The sequence below is a fragment of the Alternaria atra genome, assembly GCF_907166805.1.
Source record: "Alternaria atra isolate CS162 genome assembly, contig: 19, whole genome shotgun sequence".
Classification (NCBI taxonomy): Eukaryota; Fungi; Ascomycota; class Dothideomycetes; order Pleosporales; family Pleosporaceae; genus Alternaria; species Alternaria atra.
Window position 1 is genome coordinate 417362 of NW_025091316.1, and position 14004 is coordinate 431365.

The 14004-nt window shown below is 47.4% G+C and overlaps 2 protein-coding genes across 2 annotated transcripts; both read left to right on the forward strand.

The window, feature by feature from the left end:
* Positions 1-164: 164 nt before the first annotated feature.
* On the forward strand, positions 165-1321 carry ALTATR162_LOCUS287 (uncharacterized protein; the record flags this gene model as incomplete). The annotated part of the gene is made up of 2 exons (XM_043307880.1): positions 165-659; positions 710-1321. The coding sequence occupies 2 exons, from the start codon at positions 165-167 to the stop codon at positions 1319-1321; spliced, it is 1107 nt and encodes a 368-aa protein (XP_043163815.1).
* Positions 1322-5711: 4390 nt separating this feature from the next.
* ALTATR162_LOCUS288 (uncharacterized protein) lies at positions 5712-12896 on the forward strand (the record flags this gene model as incomplete). Its single annotated transcript, XM_043307881.1, has 9 exons — positions 5712-5794; positions 5853-6191; positions 10732-10792; positions 10840-11451; positions 11512-11691; positions 11742-11873; positions 11938-12290; positions 12339-12778; positions 12838-12896. The coding sequence occupies 9 exons, from the start codon at positions 5712-5714 to the stop codon at positions 12894-12896; spliced, it is 2259 nt and encodes a 752-aa protein (XP_043163816.1).
* Positions 12897-14004: the final 1108 nt, after the last annotated feature.

Sequence of the window (14004 nt, forward strand, 5' to 3'; positions counted from 1 at the left end):
GGAGATCTGTATACAAAGGCTTGAGGACCTTAGCTTCGCCCGCGCGGGCTTGAACGAGGTTATCAGTAACGCACGCACGACAAGCATTCTCCCCACCGTCCCCTCCGATTTGGACATGAGAGTCTGTACTGCATGCGACAACAATTGCACACACACATACAGCCATGACCGACAACCAAGAGAAAAGCATCGTTGGGCGGGCGCGTGGGATGTCGTTGTCGTCGCTGCTGCACACGACGCCGCAGCTAGGCATGTGGCAGGCCACAGCAACAGCAATGGCTCAAGCGCCAAACCTGACCGAGCTGCGAGAACCGGAATCCGGAGGCGCAAACATCACGTTCGATGCGCATGGCCACGCGACTCGTGTTGCGATACCAGATGAGGATGGCGAGCTCACGTTAGTCAAGTCACAGACGAGGATCCTCGACCGTCCAGTAACAGACGCTGTTCTACGAGCGGAGGTAGACAACAAGGCTGGAAAGCAGTCGCGCAAGCACCACGGCCATGGTATTCACCGCCGCCAGACGCTGAAGGAGAAGCACGCGTCCGCCCACAAGGAACCATGGGGTCCTACCATCAAGAATGGTCTCAAGGCATTCTGGGTCTTCTTCCTCACACCATCAGGCTTTCTGATCACCATATATGGCCTCAACGTTGTCGTACGTTGTCCCCCTAACCTGCAGATAACATTGTGCGCTGACTTTGCAAGGCCTGGGGCGCGATGCTCTTCTTCCTGCTCCTGAAAGCCGCCCCTGCCATGTGCCATGTACGCGGCACGCAGATCTACGACTGCGATAATGACTACAGCCAGAACAAGATCTGGCTTGAGATCGACAGCCAAATCCTCAACGCCCTCTTTTGCGTCACTGGCTTTGGCCTCGCACCGTGGCGCTTTCGCGACTTCTACTGGATGATGCGCGCCATCCACGTCCACGATCCAAACGCCATGCGCCGCCTATTCAACCAGAACAAAGCTTGGTTCCGCCCACCAGCGTGGTTCACTGACATCGAAGACCTACAGCCTACGACGTTCACCGGGATTAGGGCGCCGGCCACTGCGATGTGGAAGTTGGCATTCACGGTGGATATGATGGTGTTGAATACGCTGCTGCAGGCGGTACTTTGTTTCTTTATGTGGCATTATAATCGACTGGATCGCCCCACGTGGGCGACGGGTACGTTTATCGCGTTGGGGTGCGGTGTCGCTATGTTCGCGGGTATTATGTCTTGGTGGGAGGGAAGGAAGGTGAAGAAGATTGAGGGCCCAGAGATCAAGATCCAGGCGAAGACGGTGGAGTCGAGCGAGAGCAGCGAAGTGTAGTACGAGTAATAATTAGTACTGTAAAGTAGAGCACTAGCTAAGCTCTTACTCCCGTGACGTACAGATACATGATGTGCTCTGACGTACTCTACAAGCGACTGGCTGCCCTGCTGAGAATCTGGCCTCCGACAGTATTCTTGCTGATAAGCATTGCGCAGAATATCCGATCTGCGGTCTAGGCCACGAGATATTGCCGATTCCCAATGACTGAGTCTGGGTCAAAGATTGATTACCAGCAACTTTGTGCGGCCCTGCCATGGTTTACTCGACTTCTAAAAACTGTAAGGCCGTGCGATGAATGAAACCAACAGAAGTATTCCCCTCGTTCACGACAACAAGGTCTGCCCCACGCTTCTTGGTCCGCGGAACTATGAGCTCGCGGCATAATCGTTTTGCTCTCACAAGGTTGGGAAATTCTACCTACCTACCAGGATTCGGAAGCGATGCTTACCAAGAACATAATTTTCAAAAGCATCGCTCTAACAGCATAGGTTTCTTCAAAAGCAAGGCTTTCGAAAAGGAATCTTCACAGTAAGCTAGTACAGTTAGCTTCGGAACGTCCTACTTTCTGCCGGTTGCATTACCTGCGAATGGACACCTGTACGTAGACCTTCATGAGCGGATTACCTCTTGTGTGAAATAATTAGAAGCGGGACGAAGAAGAAACTAGAGAACTGAATGTATAAAGATATGCCCATGTCGCACTTCTATCACTCAACCAAAAACGTAAATCTTCATCTTAACATCTACTCATCTACTCGGACTCAACATGAGACTTCCTTGGATTCTTTTCGCTTCGACCGTTTGTGCCAACGTCTACGGCGAAGACACACAACAAGCGATAAGCAGCTCTCTCGACTATCATGGAACTTCATATACATGCGACAATGGTATTTCAAAATCAACCGTTGTTACTTTGCAGAAGCTTACCTTATAATTAGGTGTGAAGCCATCAATTACCTGTACGGATCCATCGCTGCACGAGCACAGTTGCTCGTGTGCTTGTACGAACGGACTCAAATTCGAACAACGCCTTTTGCCCTCCGTCAACCCCGATGATAGTAGCAGCAATGATTCTCTTGATGCCTGTCAAGCAGCCAACAACGATTGTTCTGTGCGCGAGCAAGAGCTACTCCAGCGAGCAGAAGAACTTTCCGCAGAACTGGACAAGTGCAAGGGAACACACTTCGTGTATCAGGGTTGCTACGTCGAGCAGATTGCTCCAAACCACGTCGTAACCGGCCGCACAACGACTAGCGGAAGTCTAACATTCGAACAGTGCTCTACTGTATGCAAGGAATACAAGTATTTTGGCCTTCACAATAGGCAATGGTGCTTCTGTGGAAACACCATAAAGCTAGGAGCGGTTAAAGGGAAGGAGGAAGAGTGTTCATCTCCTTGCACTGGTAACGAAGCTCAGAACTGCGGTGCTAGTTAGAGAACAAGTGTCTACTATAGGTCTAGTTAACCTACCTATCCTACTACGAGGACAAGCTTGTTCTTACTAGGAACGAGCTGTCTGGAGAGAGCGCGATAAGGAGTAATAAGGAAAGGGGATTAAATTAATGTAGTAGAGTTAAGTGACTTACTTGTAAAGATTGTCTGAAAATAAGCTAGGGTTAGTTCTCAGACAATAAGTATGTAATATTAGATAAGAAGGTTGTACTAGTATTATTAGTAGATCAATAGCGAGGGTTCTCAAAAAAACAGCAACGCGACGCCGCAACCTCACAAAAATCTCATGATACAGGCAACAAGGCTAAGCGAAAAGCCTCACATAAGCTAGCCCACCCGGTTTCGAGTCACCCGGGGTTTCAACTCACCCTATCGCCATTCAGTACCCTCTCCAAAACACGACTTTTCTCGCCACCCACGCTGCGCAAATGGACACCCGTGAAGAAACTATTCAAGCAGCTATCCGCGATCTTAATGCTGGCGTTTTCTAGAGCCAGAGAGCTGCTGCAAAGGCCTACAACCTCCCTCAAGCTACGTTCTCGGCCCGTGTACGAGGCGCGCGGAACAGCCAAACCAGCCACGTATACCAACTAAGATTGACTCCAGAGCAGGAGGACTTCCTCGTACAATGGATACTCGAAGAAGACGCACGAGCTTTTCCTCCCTCCCACGCACGCGCACGAGAAATGGCGAATCGAATCCTCCGGATGAATAGAGACCACAGACCCGTAGGCAAGCATTAGATAGCTGCCTTCCTTAAGCGTAACCCACGCGTCGCATCTGTCGTGGGTCGAGAGATTGAGGCTGCTCGAGCTGAGGGAGCAACGCCAGTACAGATACGCGCGTTCCTTAAGCTCTTTAAGAGGACTCGTACGAGGCTAGGCATAAGAGCTGAGGATATATGGAATATAGATGAGACTGGGAAGGCCTTAGGTGTATGTGCTAACACCAGAGTGCTCGCATCTAGTCAGAAGAAGAAGGCTTACCATCAGTCTCCAGAGAACCGCGAGTAGGCATCAATAATTAAGTGCGTGTCGGCCACAGGCAAGAAACTGCGCTGTTCAGTCATATTCAAAGGGAAGAGCCTACAGAGCACTTAGTTTCCTGCGATAATTCCTAAATAGCTTTACACAACCTCAGAGAATAGCTGGACATTAAACAAGATAGGAGCTAAGTGGTTGCAGCGGGTATTCCTGCCCGAGACAGCTCTATTAGACGATCGTTGGAGGATGCTAATCCTAGATAGCCACGGCAGCCACGTCAGCCTAGATTTCCTATAGGCTTGCAAACAGAACAAAGTCTATCTTCTGTTTCTACCTGCTCATTCTTCTTATGTCCTACAGCCTCTAGACCTCTTAGTATTCTCAGTCGTAAAGAGGTTTTACTAGCAGCAAATCCAGGCCCTCTCGTAGCTTGACAACGCAGCGCGTGTTAAAAAAGAGCGCTTTATTACAGCCTATTATTATGCAAGAGAGCGCGCAATTACTAAGAGAGTTATACGAGCAGGATGGGCTGCTGCTGGTATCTGTCCAATTAATATTAACCGGGTAGTCAACTCATCTTAGGTATCTCAAAGGCCTATCATGCTACCTCGTCAGCATCAACTTCAACCTGCTTAGAGTTATCTCTCTACCCCTCACGGACCTCGTGAGGTTTTTGTAGCGCAGCGACAGCTTCACAAGGATGAGAATATTAGGCGCAAGACCCATCAGTTCTTTGAAAAAGTTAGCAAGGCACTTAGAGCAGCAAATATACGAGCAACACAGCTTGAAACAGAGAATAAAAGACTTAATAGTCAACTTAAGGCTCTTAAGCCTCAGCAGCCACGAAAGAAAGTTCGTGTAAATCCAAACGAGCGCTTTGCAGAGATAGATACAATTATGGTTGCTGTACAAGCCTCACAGCTTCTTGAGGCACAACGAGATAGCAACGCTGAGGAACGGGCTGCAGAGAGAGTAGCAGCCGAAACAGCAGCTCAAACGCTTCAGTCCATGTGTACAGAGTGGCAAATATAACGGTGTTGAGAGAATAAACTTAATTTTTTATGTAGATAGGTAATTCGAGTCAGTGAGTTGAAACCCCGGGTGACTCGAAACCGGGTAGGCTAGCTTAGTGCTATTAAACTTCTAGCAAAGTGTTGTCGTGTCGTTAGTGTTCAAACTAGGCTTGAAGCTGCACCTAAGCTGCCGCCTCCTCCAACTAAGCTCACCTGCACACGCTCAGTACAACCACCAAAGAGATATTCTGAGTAGACAGAAAGTTTCGCATACATCTATATATCAATATACCACGAAATCTCGTGATACTCGCTTTTGTGGGTGGCTGTACAGCCTCATATTTTTCTCCGTCTCAAGTTGTTGGGGTGGCTCGACCCGCGCACAGACACGTTACGCCGTAACACATGGTCAGCCCTCTAGACATGTTAGCAGCCCCAAGACACAAACCATTATATGAACACACTGTAACACTGGTTGTAGCATTAGGAGCATCCAATATCCGACCCCCCGGTGTCCGAGAACGTGCTCTCGAATGGTTGGCCAGCTTTACGCAGCGGCCACCAAGACCTTTTCCCCGCATCTAACTCTCAGCTCCAAGCCCCCTAGTTTGCTATTGGGGATGAATACGACATAAGGACCGCTACCAGAACTCAGCAGCCCATGGTCTGCCAATAAGAATATTTTGACCATATCCTTGCTAGGGGACAACTCTTCAGCTGCTACAGGACGCGCACAACAGACTCATATCTCGTGACATCAGCAAGGACAAAAATTAGCTAAAAGCATAAGGGAAGTAGACTTCGGGTGGCATATGGTCAAAGTATAAGATGATGCCATAACCCCACAGTTTGGCGCCTCTAGATTAGACAACACTATCCTCTCTCTCTAAGACAAACAATTCTTTCAAATCAACTATCGTCCTCGCTAACAAGTCCCTCATGTCTTTCCAAACGAAACCAAGCTTCATCCACCACGGCACCTGGGATGAATCAACCCGCTCCCACCCCGCCATGAAATGGATGTACGCAAGACCCTCTTTACTCCCTTTCTCCCTTCTAATACTAACTTTACCAAAACAGGGAAGACTACGCTAACGCCGTCGACGCCCACAAAGCATTCGACAACGAGCCCTACTCTAATTGGTTTTCATCCTCGCACATCCTCACCAAATCCACGGGCGAAACCATCTCCGGCGGCGCCGCCTCCTGGACAACACTCGCCAAAGAGCTCTACGCGCCCTTCATCTCGCATCTGCACGACCCGTTTCTCCTCGTATGCTGGGAAAACGAGGAAGGCTGGGAAATGTTTGGCGCCGCGACGCTGTATTGGAATTTGGCTGTTAGCGGAGATGGGCAGAAGGTGAAGGACCGCAAGGGTAGGGAGTGGGATGGCGCGGTCCCAGCAAGCTATAAGTTTACGTATGTTAGGCAGGATGGTGAGATTAGGATGGCGAAAACGCAGATCTTTGCGGATCAGACAGGTGCTATGGGGACGATGTTGAAGAGGGGGATGTTAAAGCCAGAGGATTTGTTAAAATAGGCAGAGAAGAGCGGATGAAGGATGTGTTTCCTATTTTATCTAGGTGTAGGCTAAACAACAGGCAGAATTAATATGTATTGTTACAGAAATAGATATTCTATGCCCAAACCATACTAATAGGGTAGGGTTAGGTTGCCCATAGGGGCAAGAAACGAAGATAGCTGCTCTTAAAAGCAAGAAACAAGAAGGCTACTTTTAAGAGCAAGAAATAAGTAGGCTGTATTATAACCTAGACTGGGAGACACTAGAGGGTTAGCGTAAGCACTTTAAAGGATTGTACAGCATAGTTAAAGAACTATACTATAGCACTACTCCTTGAATCTCAATAATAACTTCGAGAACTCATGTGATCTCCACCCCGTTCGTTTACCTATCTTCTCTGCTCGCAAGCAAAACAACCTCTCGGCGCAAACATAAGCATAGTCGTCAAACTAAGCCGGCCCGGAGGAAAGGGGAACGTCATCAAGGTCCGTAAGCTGTCTTGATATTTCTGCTCGCTTTTCCGCAGCACTCAAGTCTTGACTGTGTAGTGGGGTGCTGAAAGCTCGGTGTCGCGTAACCACGAAAAGCAATTAGTATGGGCCCGCTCTCGAGCACTTGTAGCGAGGGTTGCAGAGTCTTTGGAATCTGGGTTCTAATCCGGCCGAGGAATTGTAGCTATACCACCAAAATTAGTTCGACCAATCCTTCCTTCTCTAGCTGGAGGTTTATGGTCTGGCGAAGCGAATCGACTCTTAGCTTCAGATCGTGGAGCTCTTGATACGGTCGGCCTCGGGTTCTCTGTCTTCATCCCCTCTTTTGAGTTGATAGCTTTCTCGAGTGAGCACCTATCACCAAAAGAGTCTACCATACCGGGATGAAGTAAGCATGGAGCCCAGACTTCGCAGATATCGATGAATCGTGTAACGATGCGTTTGATCTCCGCTAGCGTTTCTAGCCTATCATTTGTCCGCCATTCGTGCGGGTTGATTGACCTAGCTAGGAGCGTGGCATCGAGGACGCAGTACGCCATGTGGCAGAGAGGTGTGCGGCAGCCTGCCTTGGTCGCTCGAAACAGGAAAAGCCGCTGTTCACTGTCAAAGAAATGATGAATTAGCGATTGAAAGTAGCTTAGCCTTGACCATGGAGCACAAGGCACTTCATCGCTGTAGAAGGCGGGCGTGTGATGCCATGCAACGACCTGGAAAGCCCTTGGAAGAAACAATCCCCCGATCATGTTTCACGAGCCAGACCGCTGGCTATTAGCACATCAGACCCAATTGTGGTCTGACAATAGGGTCGAACATGCCGTAGAATAACATGATCTTTGCCTTGATGGCTTATACTCCATTATCCGCTCCTATCCCCTCTTCTTCTGGCAGGTAGCAAGGTCAGATTTTTCGACAATCAACGAAGCCTCTGGCGACACGTACTATGGAAGTGTGTAAGAGGCTGAAGCCTTGGTTAGTAGTACTTGGCCTGTGGCCTTCGTTATAGCTGGTTGGGATAGGCTGCAACCCTCGGAGCGTTGTCGGGGCTTCATCGGCGCTCCACGGACCCTTAGAAGTTTCTCGAACCTAGCACTACGTGATACATAGACCCAGCACAAGCGTAGTGTAGCTTCTCTATCGAATTCATTACTGTTATACCTTGCACTTATGGTCAACCCATCGCACCCTTACAAAGTGATGAGATGTGGGTTGCTTCCCTCGATGGATGCCCATAAGTAAGTCCTTGCTTTTTCGAAGGCCTCAAGAGAGCAGGAGGGACCGATGAGACAAAGGAGATGGAATAATGTTGGGGCCATTCGATCTGATTTCTTGGTCTGCAAGAGCAACGACTCCACCTTTTTTGTGCAGACACTCGCCAATATCGCATTGACCCTTTGACTGCGGCGCAAGAAATAGGTCGTCGTGGCATTGCAATTCCAAGAGCACAGCCGCTGCATCGAGCTTGTGGGAGAGGGCAAAGTCTGCGAGATCGCAAATTACACAGTTGCCAACAAGCAAGTCAAGCAAGTCACTGCCTCAAACTTAACTTGCTTGGTTAGAGAGTAGGCGTAACTTGACTTGCTTAGGAGCAATTTGTTGCTTGCTTAACTTGCTTAGTTTACTTCTAAGTACTTAATTTACTTAACTGCTAAGGGACTAAACACTACTACATTACTAAGCTAACTGTCCTAATTGAGTATATTGTAATTATCTAAAAGTTCCTTGTCTAAAAGCTTAGCCTTACTATAAATAGTCAGTTTATAGCTAGCTGTAAGCCTAGGACTACATTACATGACTGCTCTGCAGGCATGACTAATGCGTCCGACTACTTAAGAGCTCAGATCACACATTTGTACATACACAGAAGAATACACTCATTCATGTGACCTTATACTACTACTACCCTATGCTTACAGTTATGAGCCTGGACTAATCTGTTCTATTACTTCTGTTACATTAACCTCCGATTACTACTATTATGTCGACCTACTCTGTTAGTTCAGATATTATCCTCTAAGGCTGCAACAACTAGGAGCTCTAGATCTTCGTTATTAAGAGAATAGCTAAATCAGGGGACGTATAGGAGTACATCGATCCTGATCGAGTTGTCTAACCTCTTTAGAAGCTAGAAAAACCTCTTTGTCACGGTAACTACCGTGGTTCCCTTGACATTGAACGCGCTACAGAATCCGAGTGCTCCGCCAAGCACCCGAATTCTGCTGATTGGCCGGCCGGGCCTAGCGCCATGCGCACGGCCCCCATCGATAACTTCTCACCGCCTGTACATGCTGATTCTGTTTCCTTACGCAACGTCTTGTATTACACCAGATATCGTACGTAGCCACAATTAACGCTTCTAGTAAGCTCTTAAACACGTGCTCGTAGCATCTCGTAACACTAGAACTACTTATCGCTTAAACAAGAGGGGGGCTAAGAAGGAACGACGCATTAACTCGTTAGAATCTATTAGCCTTCGAACAGCGTGTACTGCCTTCTGTTCCTTAGTTCCTACCTTACTATTAACTATAAGGTTAGATACTTGCTAAAGCTTTGTAAGAAGCTAACACCTCTGTTACTATATTAGTCCCTACACCTAAACTAGGGATAAATCTAGTTACTACCTGCATATTAGTATTAATTCCTGCCCCTGCCCCTCTACCTCCCCCTACTTTACTTCGCTTATCTCTACCTATTACTGTTACTATGTCTGTAACTATAACTCTGCCTCCTATCTAGCAACCTCTAACGTTAGAAGAATTTCTAGCGGACATTAAACGCTAAAAGTCCTAGCATGTTCTATATAATTATAATAACATAATCTTAGCAACTAACTTTCTAGCGCAAACAGGTTAGGAAGGAGACCTAGCAGAGTTAGTAGAAGCACGAAATATAGCTCTAGCTTCGCAGGGACTTCTTAGTTTATATACACTAACTATAGCTTAGAACTATTATTTTAGGGATATAGAAGCTTTCTATGCTAAGAGATTCGCGTAGGTTGATGCTCAGAATGCGCTCAATGAGCCTTAAGAGGTGCCTACACCGCGGCCTAAACGTGCTGCAGCGGTAGCGGCTCCTAAGGCCTAGAAGAGCCTTGGCCCGCGCAAGAAGCGTCGAGAATAGTAGTTTATAAGTTAACAATATAAACAACTGTCGCACGGTTAGGTGCGGTGTTGCAAGTACGGAAAATCATGAAGAGTGTATATGTTGTATTGTTCTAGCATCATAGCTCAGCTTATATTTAGGCCCTCGCACGGCATTATTAGTAACAGTGTTTAGGTTCACGAAAGCGCTTGGCCTGCGACAACAACCTAGCTTTAACCTTCTTTTAAAAGGTTAAATAGTAATACGCATTAGTTACTATAATTTACGCTCGCGCTAGTACACATATGATTAGCGCGGGGGACAAATCTCAAAGGGGGGACAAATCTAAAAAACGGGGGGACAAATCTCAAAAACGGGGGACAAATCTCACCAGCCCCGTTCAGATTGTCTGTAATGTACGCTCTTCCCTAAGCCCTATTTAGTCCCGATTACAGTGGCACATGTCAGTGAACATGCGATGACGTACGATAAGCGCCACTAATGATTTAGAAACCCAATCACAAATCTCACGCAAAATTGCACCGTACGATTCGCCTACTCAACACATCTACTCTCTTTGTACCAAGTCCATCCATCCGACCAGGTCCTCAAAATAGAGCCTGTGTCTGCATGAAAGTGTCGCAAATGGCCTCTCACCAACACGACGTTCCAAGGCGTCTGCCTATGCTGCTCCCCGCCCCCGCTGGCACCATCAAGCCGCCGGAGCAGCCGCGGAAGAGGCCCCGCCTTTCTGCGTGCGACGCTTGCCGCACCCGCAAAACAAAGGTAACGCAACAGACCGCGTAGATGCTCGCTTTTCGTTGTATTAATGTACTGTGCAGTGCACCAATGAACAACCCCAATGCAGCCAATGTATCAAGCACCAAACCGCTTGCCGCTATTCAGAGACGGAAGCGAGGGTCGTTAGAGTAAACCTCATCTATATCAATAACATTTCTTAGCTAATACACAACAGAAAAGGTACGAAGACCTCAAAACTCGCATGACGGCTCACGAAGAGCTTTTTGAACTTTTGCGATCTATGCCCGAACCAGAAGCGAAAGAAGTGTTTCAACGTGCTCGATCCGGTGTTAAGATCGAAGAGATCCTTGCTCATGTCAAGAACGGAAGTCTACTTATGCAGCTGGCCGTCGCACCTGAGACCAACCGCCGCTACGAATTTCCATATCGCTCAGAGATGCCGATGCATCTGCTCGTTCCAGACAACCAATACTTGGATTCTATAGTGTACGGCTCCTTGTCGGGTCTGTACCGATCGGACCATACTGTATCCTCACGCCATCTAGGTGCGTCGTGTGGTACTGTTCAGATTGTACAGGACCCGTACCTGAAGCCTATCCATGCAGCAGAACTTGACGATCCATTGTTGTCACAAGTATCGGCCTCGAAATGGACTAATGTCATCTCAAATGATGTACTTTTTCGAAGGCTGTTGAGTAATTATTTCCTTTATTGTCACCCACTCCTATACTGTTTCCACATGAAGTATTTCCTGCGAGATATGGTCGCCGGACAAACTCGATTCTGTTCGTCCCTCTTAGTGAACGCTGTACTTGGTGCTGCTTATGTGAGTGTGCGATTTAGGGTAATTACAGCCTGGTTGCATACATTCGCTAATTTGAAATAGCAAACATATGGCGCAGACCCTGACCGATCCAAGCATTGGCTGCCGGATAACCTTGGATACAAGTTCCTTGCTGAGGCGAAGCGGCTGTGGGAATTGGAGACAGCTGATAACGTTCAACTCACAACAATACAAGCTGCGATAGTCATACATCTGATCTGCGACTTGATCGGTGTGGACCACGTAAGTTGTGTTTACACTGCAGAGGCTAAAGCTGACATGTTACAATCTAGGTCGGCAACGCCTTCACTCAACAAGCAATTGCCATGTCGCAGGAGATCAATCTGTTCAAAAGTCCAACCCACATCAAAAGTAAGAGGATGCGGAATGCACGTATACTGTCGGCATGGGGGCTTTTTGACTGGGTTAGTGGTGTTCAGAGCTATTCTCGACGTGGACCACGCTGACGTATCTGTTTGGTACTTCTAGTGTTTGTTTGAAGCATATCACATGTTCCGAATGCCGTTATTAAAGGACCCACCTGAGATGCCATTTCCGGATCCCTTGACAAACCCGGGCTTCCATGATGAGATGTGGCTACGTTACCCACTCGCCACGTCGACAGTGCCTGCCTATTACGCTCACACTATCACCGCAAGGAGACATCTCAGTCAGATCAAGAACGATGTTGTTTACAAAGTTCGAAGTCGGAATGGATTTGAAGATCCGCTTCTATTCAGTACCATACTGCAAATAGAAAACAGACTGAAGAATTGGTTTCAGAACCTGCCGCCGGCTATGCAGGCGAGGAACATCGTTTTTCCACCGCAGCTAGAAGTTCAGTAAGTAAACGATTATGCACTCCAACTATTGAAAGCTAAGAGATGCAGCCTTGAATATCACAGCATCATTGTCGAGCTGTTCCGACGAGGCAGAACCGGGGCAGATAGATCCCTGTCCGCGAGGAGGATTCTCGAATCGAACATTCGAATGGAGACCATCCTGCGAATTTATTACCTCCGTCATAGCTTCGACAGCTTCACTAATACCATGATGGTCTTCATGGTCTACATTGGCAACTTGGCTCTCGAAGGCCTAAGCAGCAATCAGCTGGACAACGCTAGCATTGAAGCCCTCCGATCAACCCTCATTCTGTGCGTCAATGGTCTGAAAAGCTATGGGAAAGCATTCCACGTCTCGAAGCTCGCTTATTATGCTTTAAGCATGCGAATGTCTCCGCGTGACTTACGACTGCTGCAGGCGTATTCTGGCCCAGAAGACAATGCTGTAGACGAGCAAGCATTAATAAGCCATGTTCATAGGTATGCGTGTATATTGCCCACTACTGCACTTATTTGTTTTGTAGTCCTGTTAGTTAATAAATGATAGCTCCTGGCCTATCCCTATCTTCAACGTCAAAGATGAGGACCCCGAGAAAGCGAGGTTAAGAAACCTGATTGAACAAACCGAGAGAGTCTCATTAGCGGACGATTCTAGCTTTAGTAGTACACCTGAGCTGCGATGAACAACCTCTTACCATGTGTGACGCACCAACGCGCACTTCGAACATCTAAACAGCCCTACAACATGGGGCTGTAGAGCCTTACACAATAGCTATTATCGCGAGATTTTTTGGTAGAGAGATAAATAGAGGCTAAGAAATATATCGCGCTATTGATATCGTGTAGAAGGAGTAATGTTGCGGCTACGTCGTGACCTGAGAGGTACTGCGCTTGCCACAGCACCTTGAGGCTCTCCACTACCCGCAGGCCTTACAACAGCTCTTTTTTTAAAAAGCAGTTTTTGCAGAAGCCTTAAGGTTGCGCTTCTTACTCTTTTGCAAAGTTTTAAGAGCTTGTTGAAGTCGTTTTGCAGTCCTGCGAGAAGCTGCCCTAGAGGCCTGTTCACAGAGATGGGAACAATCAATTCAATCAATTTTGAGCCTGTAATTGTTCTTAATTAAAAAACTCCGAGTTCACATTAATATTGACTTAATTAAAGAGGTTTTTAGGCATGTCAATTAATGATTGATTGACTTTTTGATAATTCTTGATGTGTAACTTTGAGTAATCTTGTATACAAATAGTTAGAGATCTGTCTCCCAATTGCATATATCGTAGATCGCAGCTAACTCAGACTTATTTAGAGTATCCTCTGCGTTATTAGAAGGCTTAAAACCTGCCCTCCTCTAACTCCGTACACATTGTATCGCGGCTAGTAGTTGAGATCCGATCTTCCGCCTCTAAGGCTCTAATAGATCGCCAAGCTCGCTAAAGAGGCGCTTACATTAGCTACTAGCTAGTATTGTGAGCAGATCTATCGCGAGTTGCGATAGGTGAGGATATCGCGTGCGTAGGCCAATCTAGTATAGTATAGGGCTGCCTTCCTATGCGAACTGCGCCTTTGTCTACGCTAGCTCATATCGCCGCTAGCAGTTAAGCTTATCCGCCTCTGATATGTTTAGCTCAGTTGTATACTCGCGATCAACGAGCGCATCGATCGCGTCGTCTATAGTGTTTGATCGTGGCGGTAGAGGCCTTCTTGTAGGTAGCGATA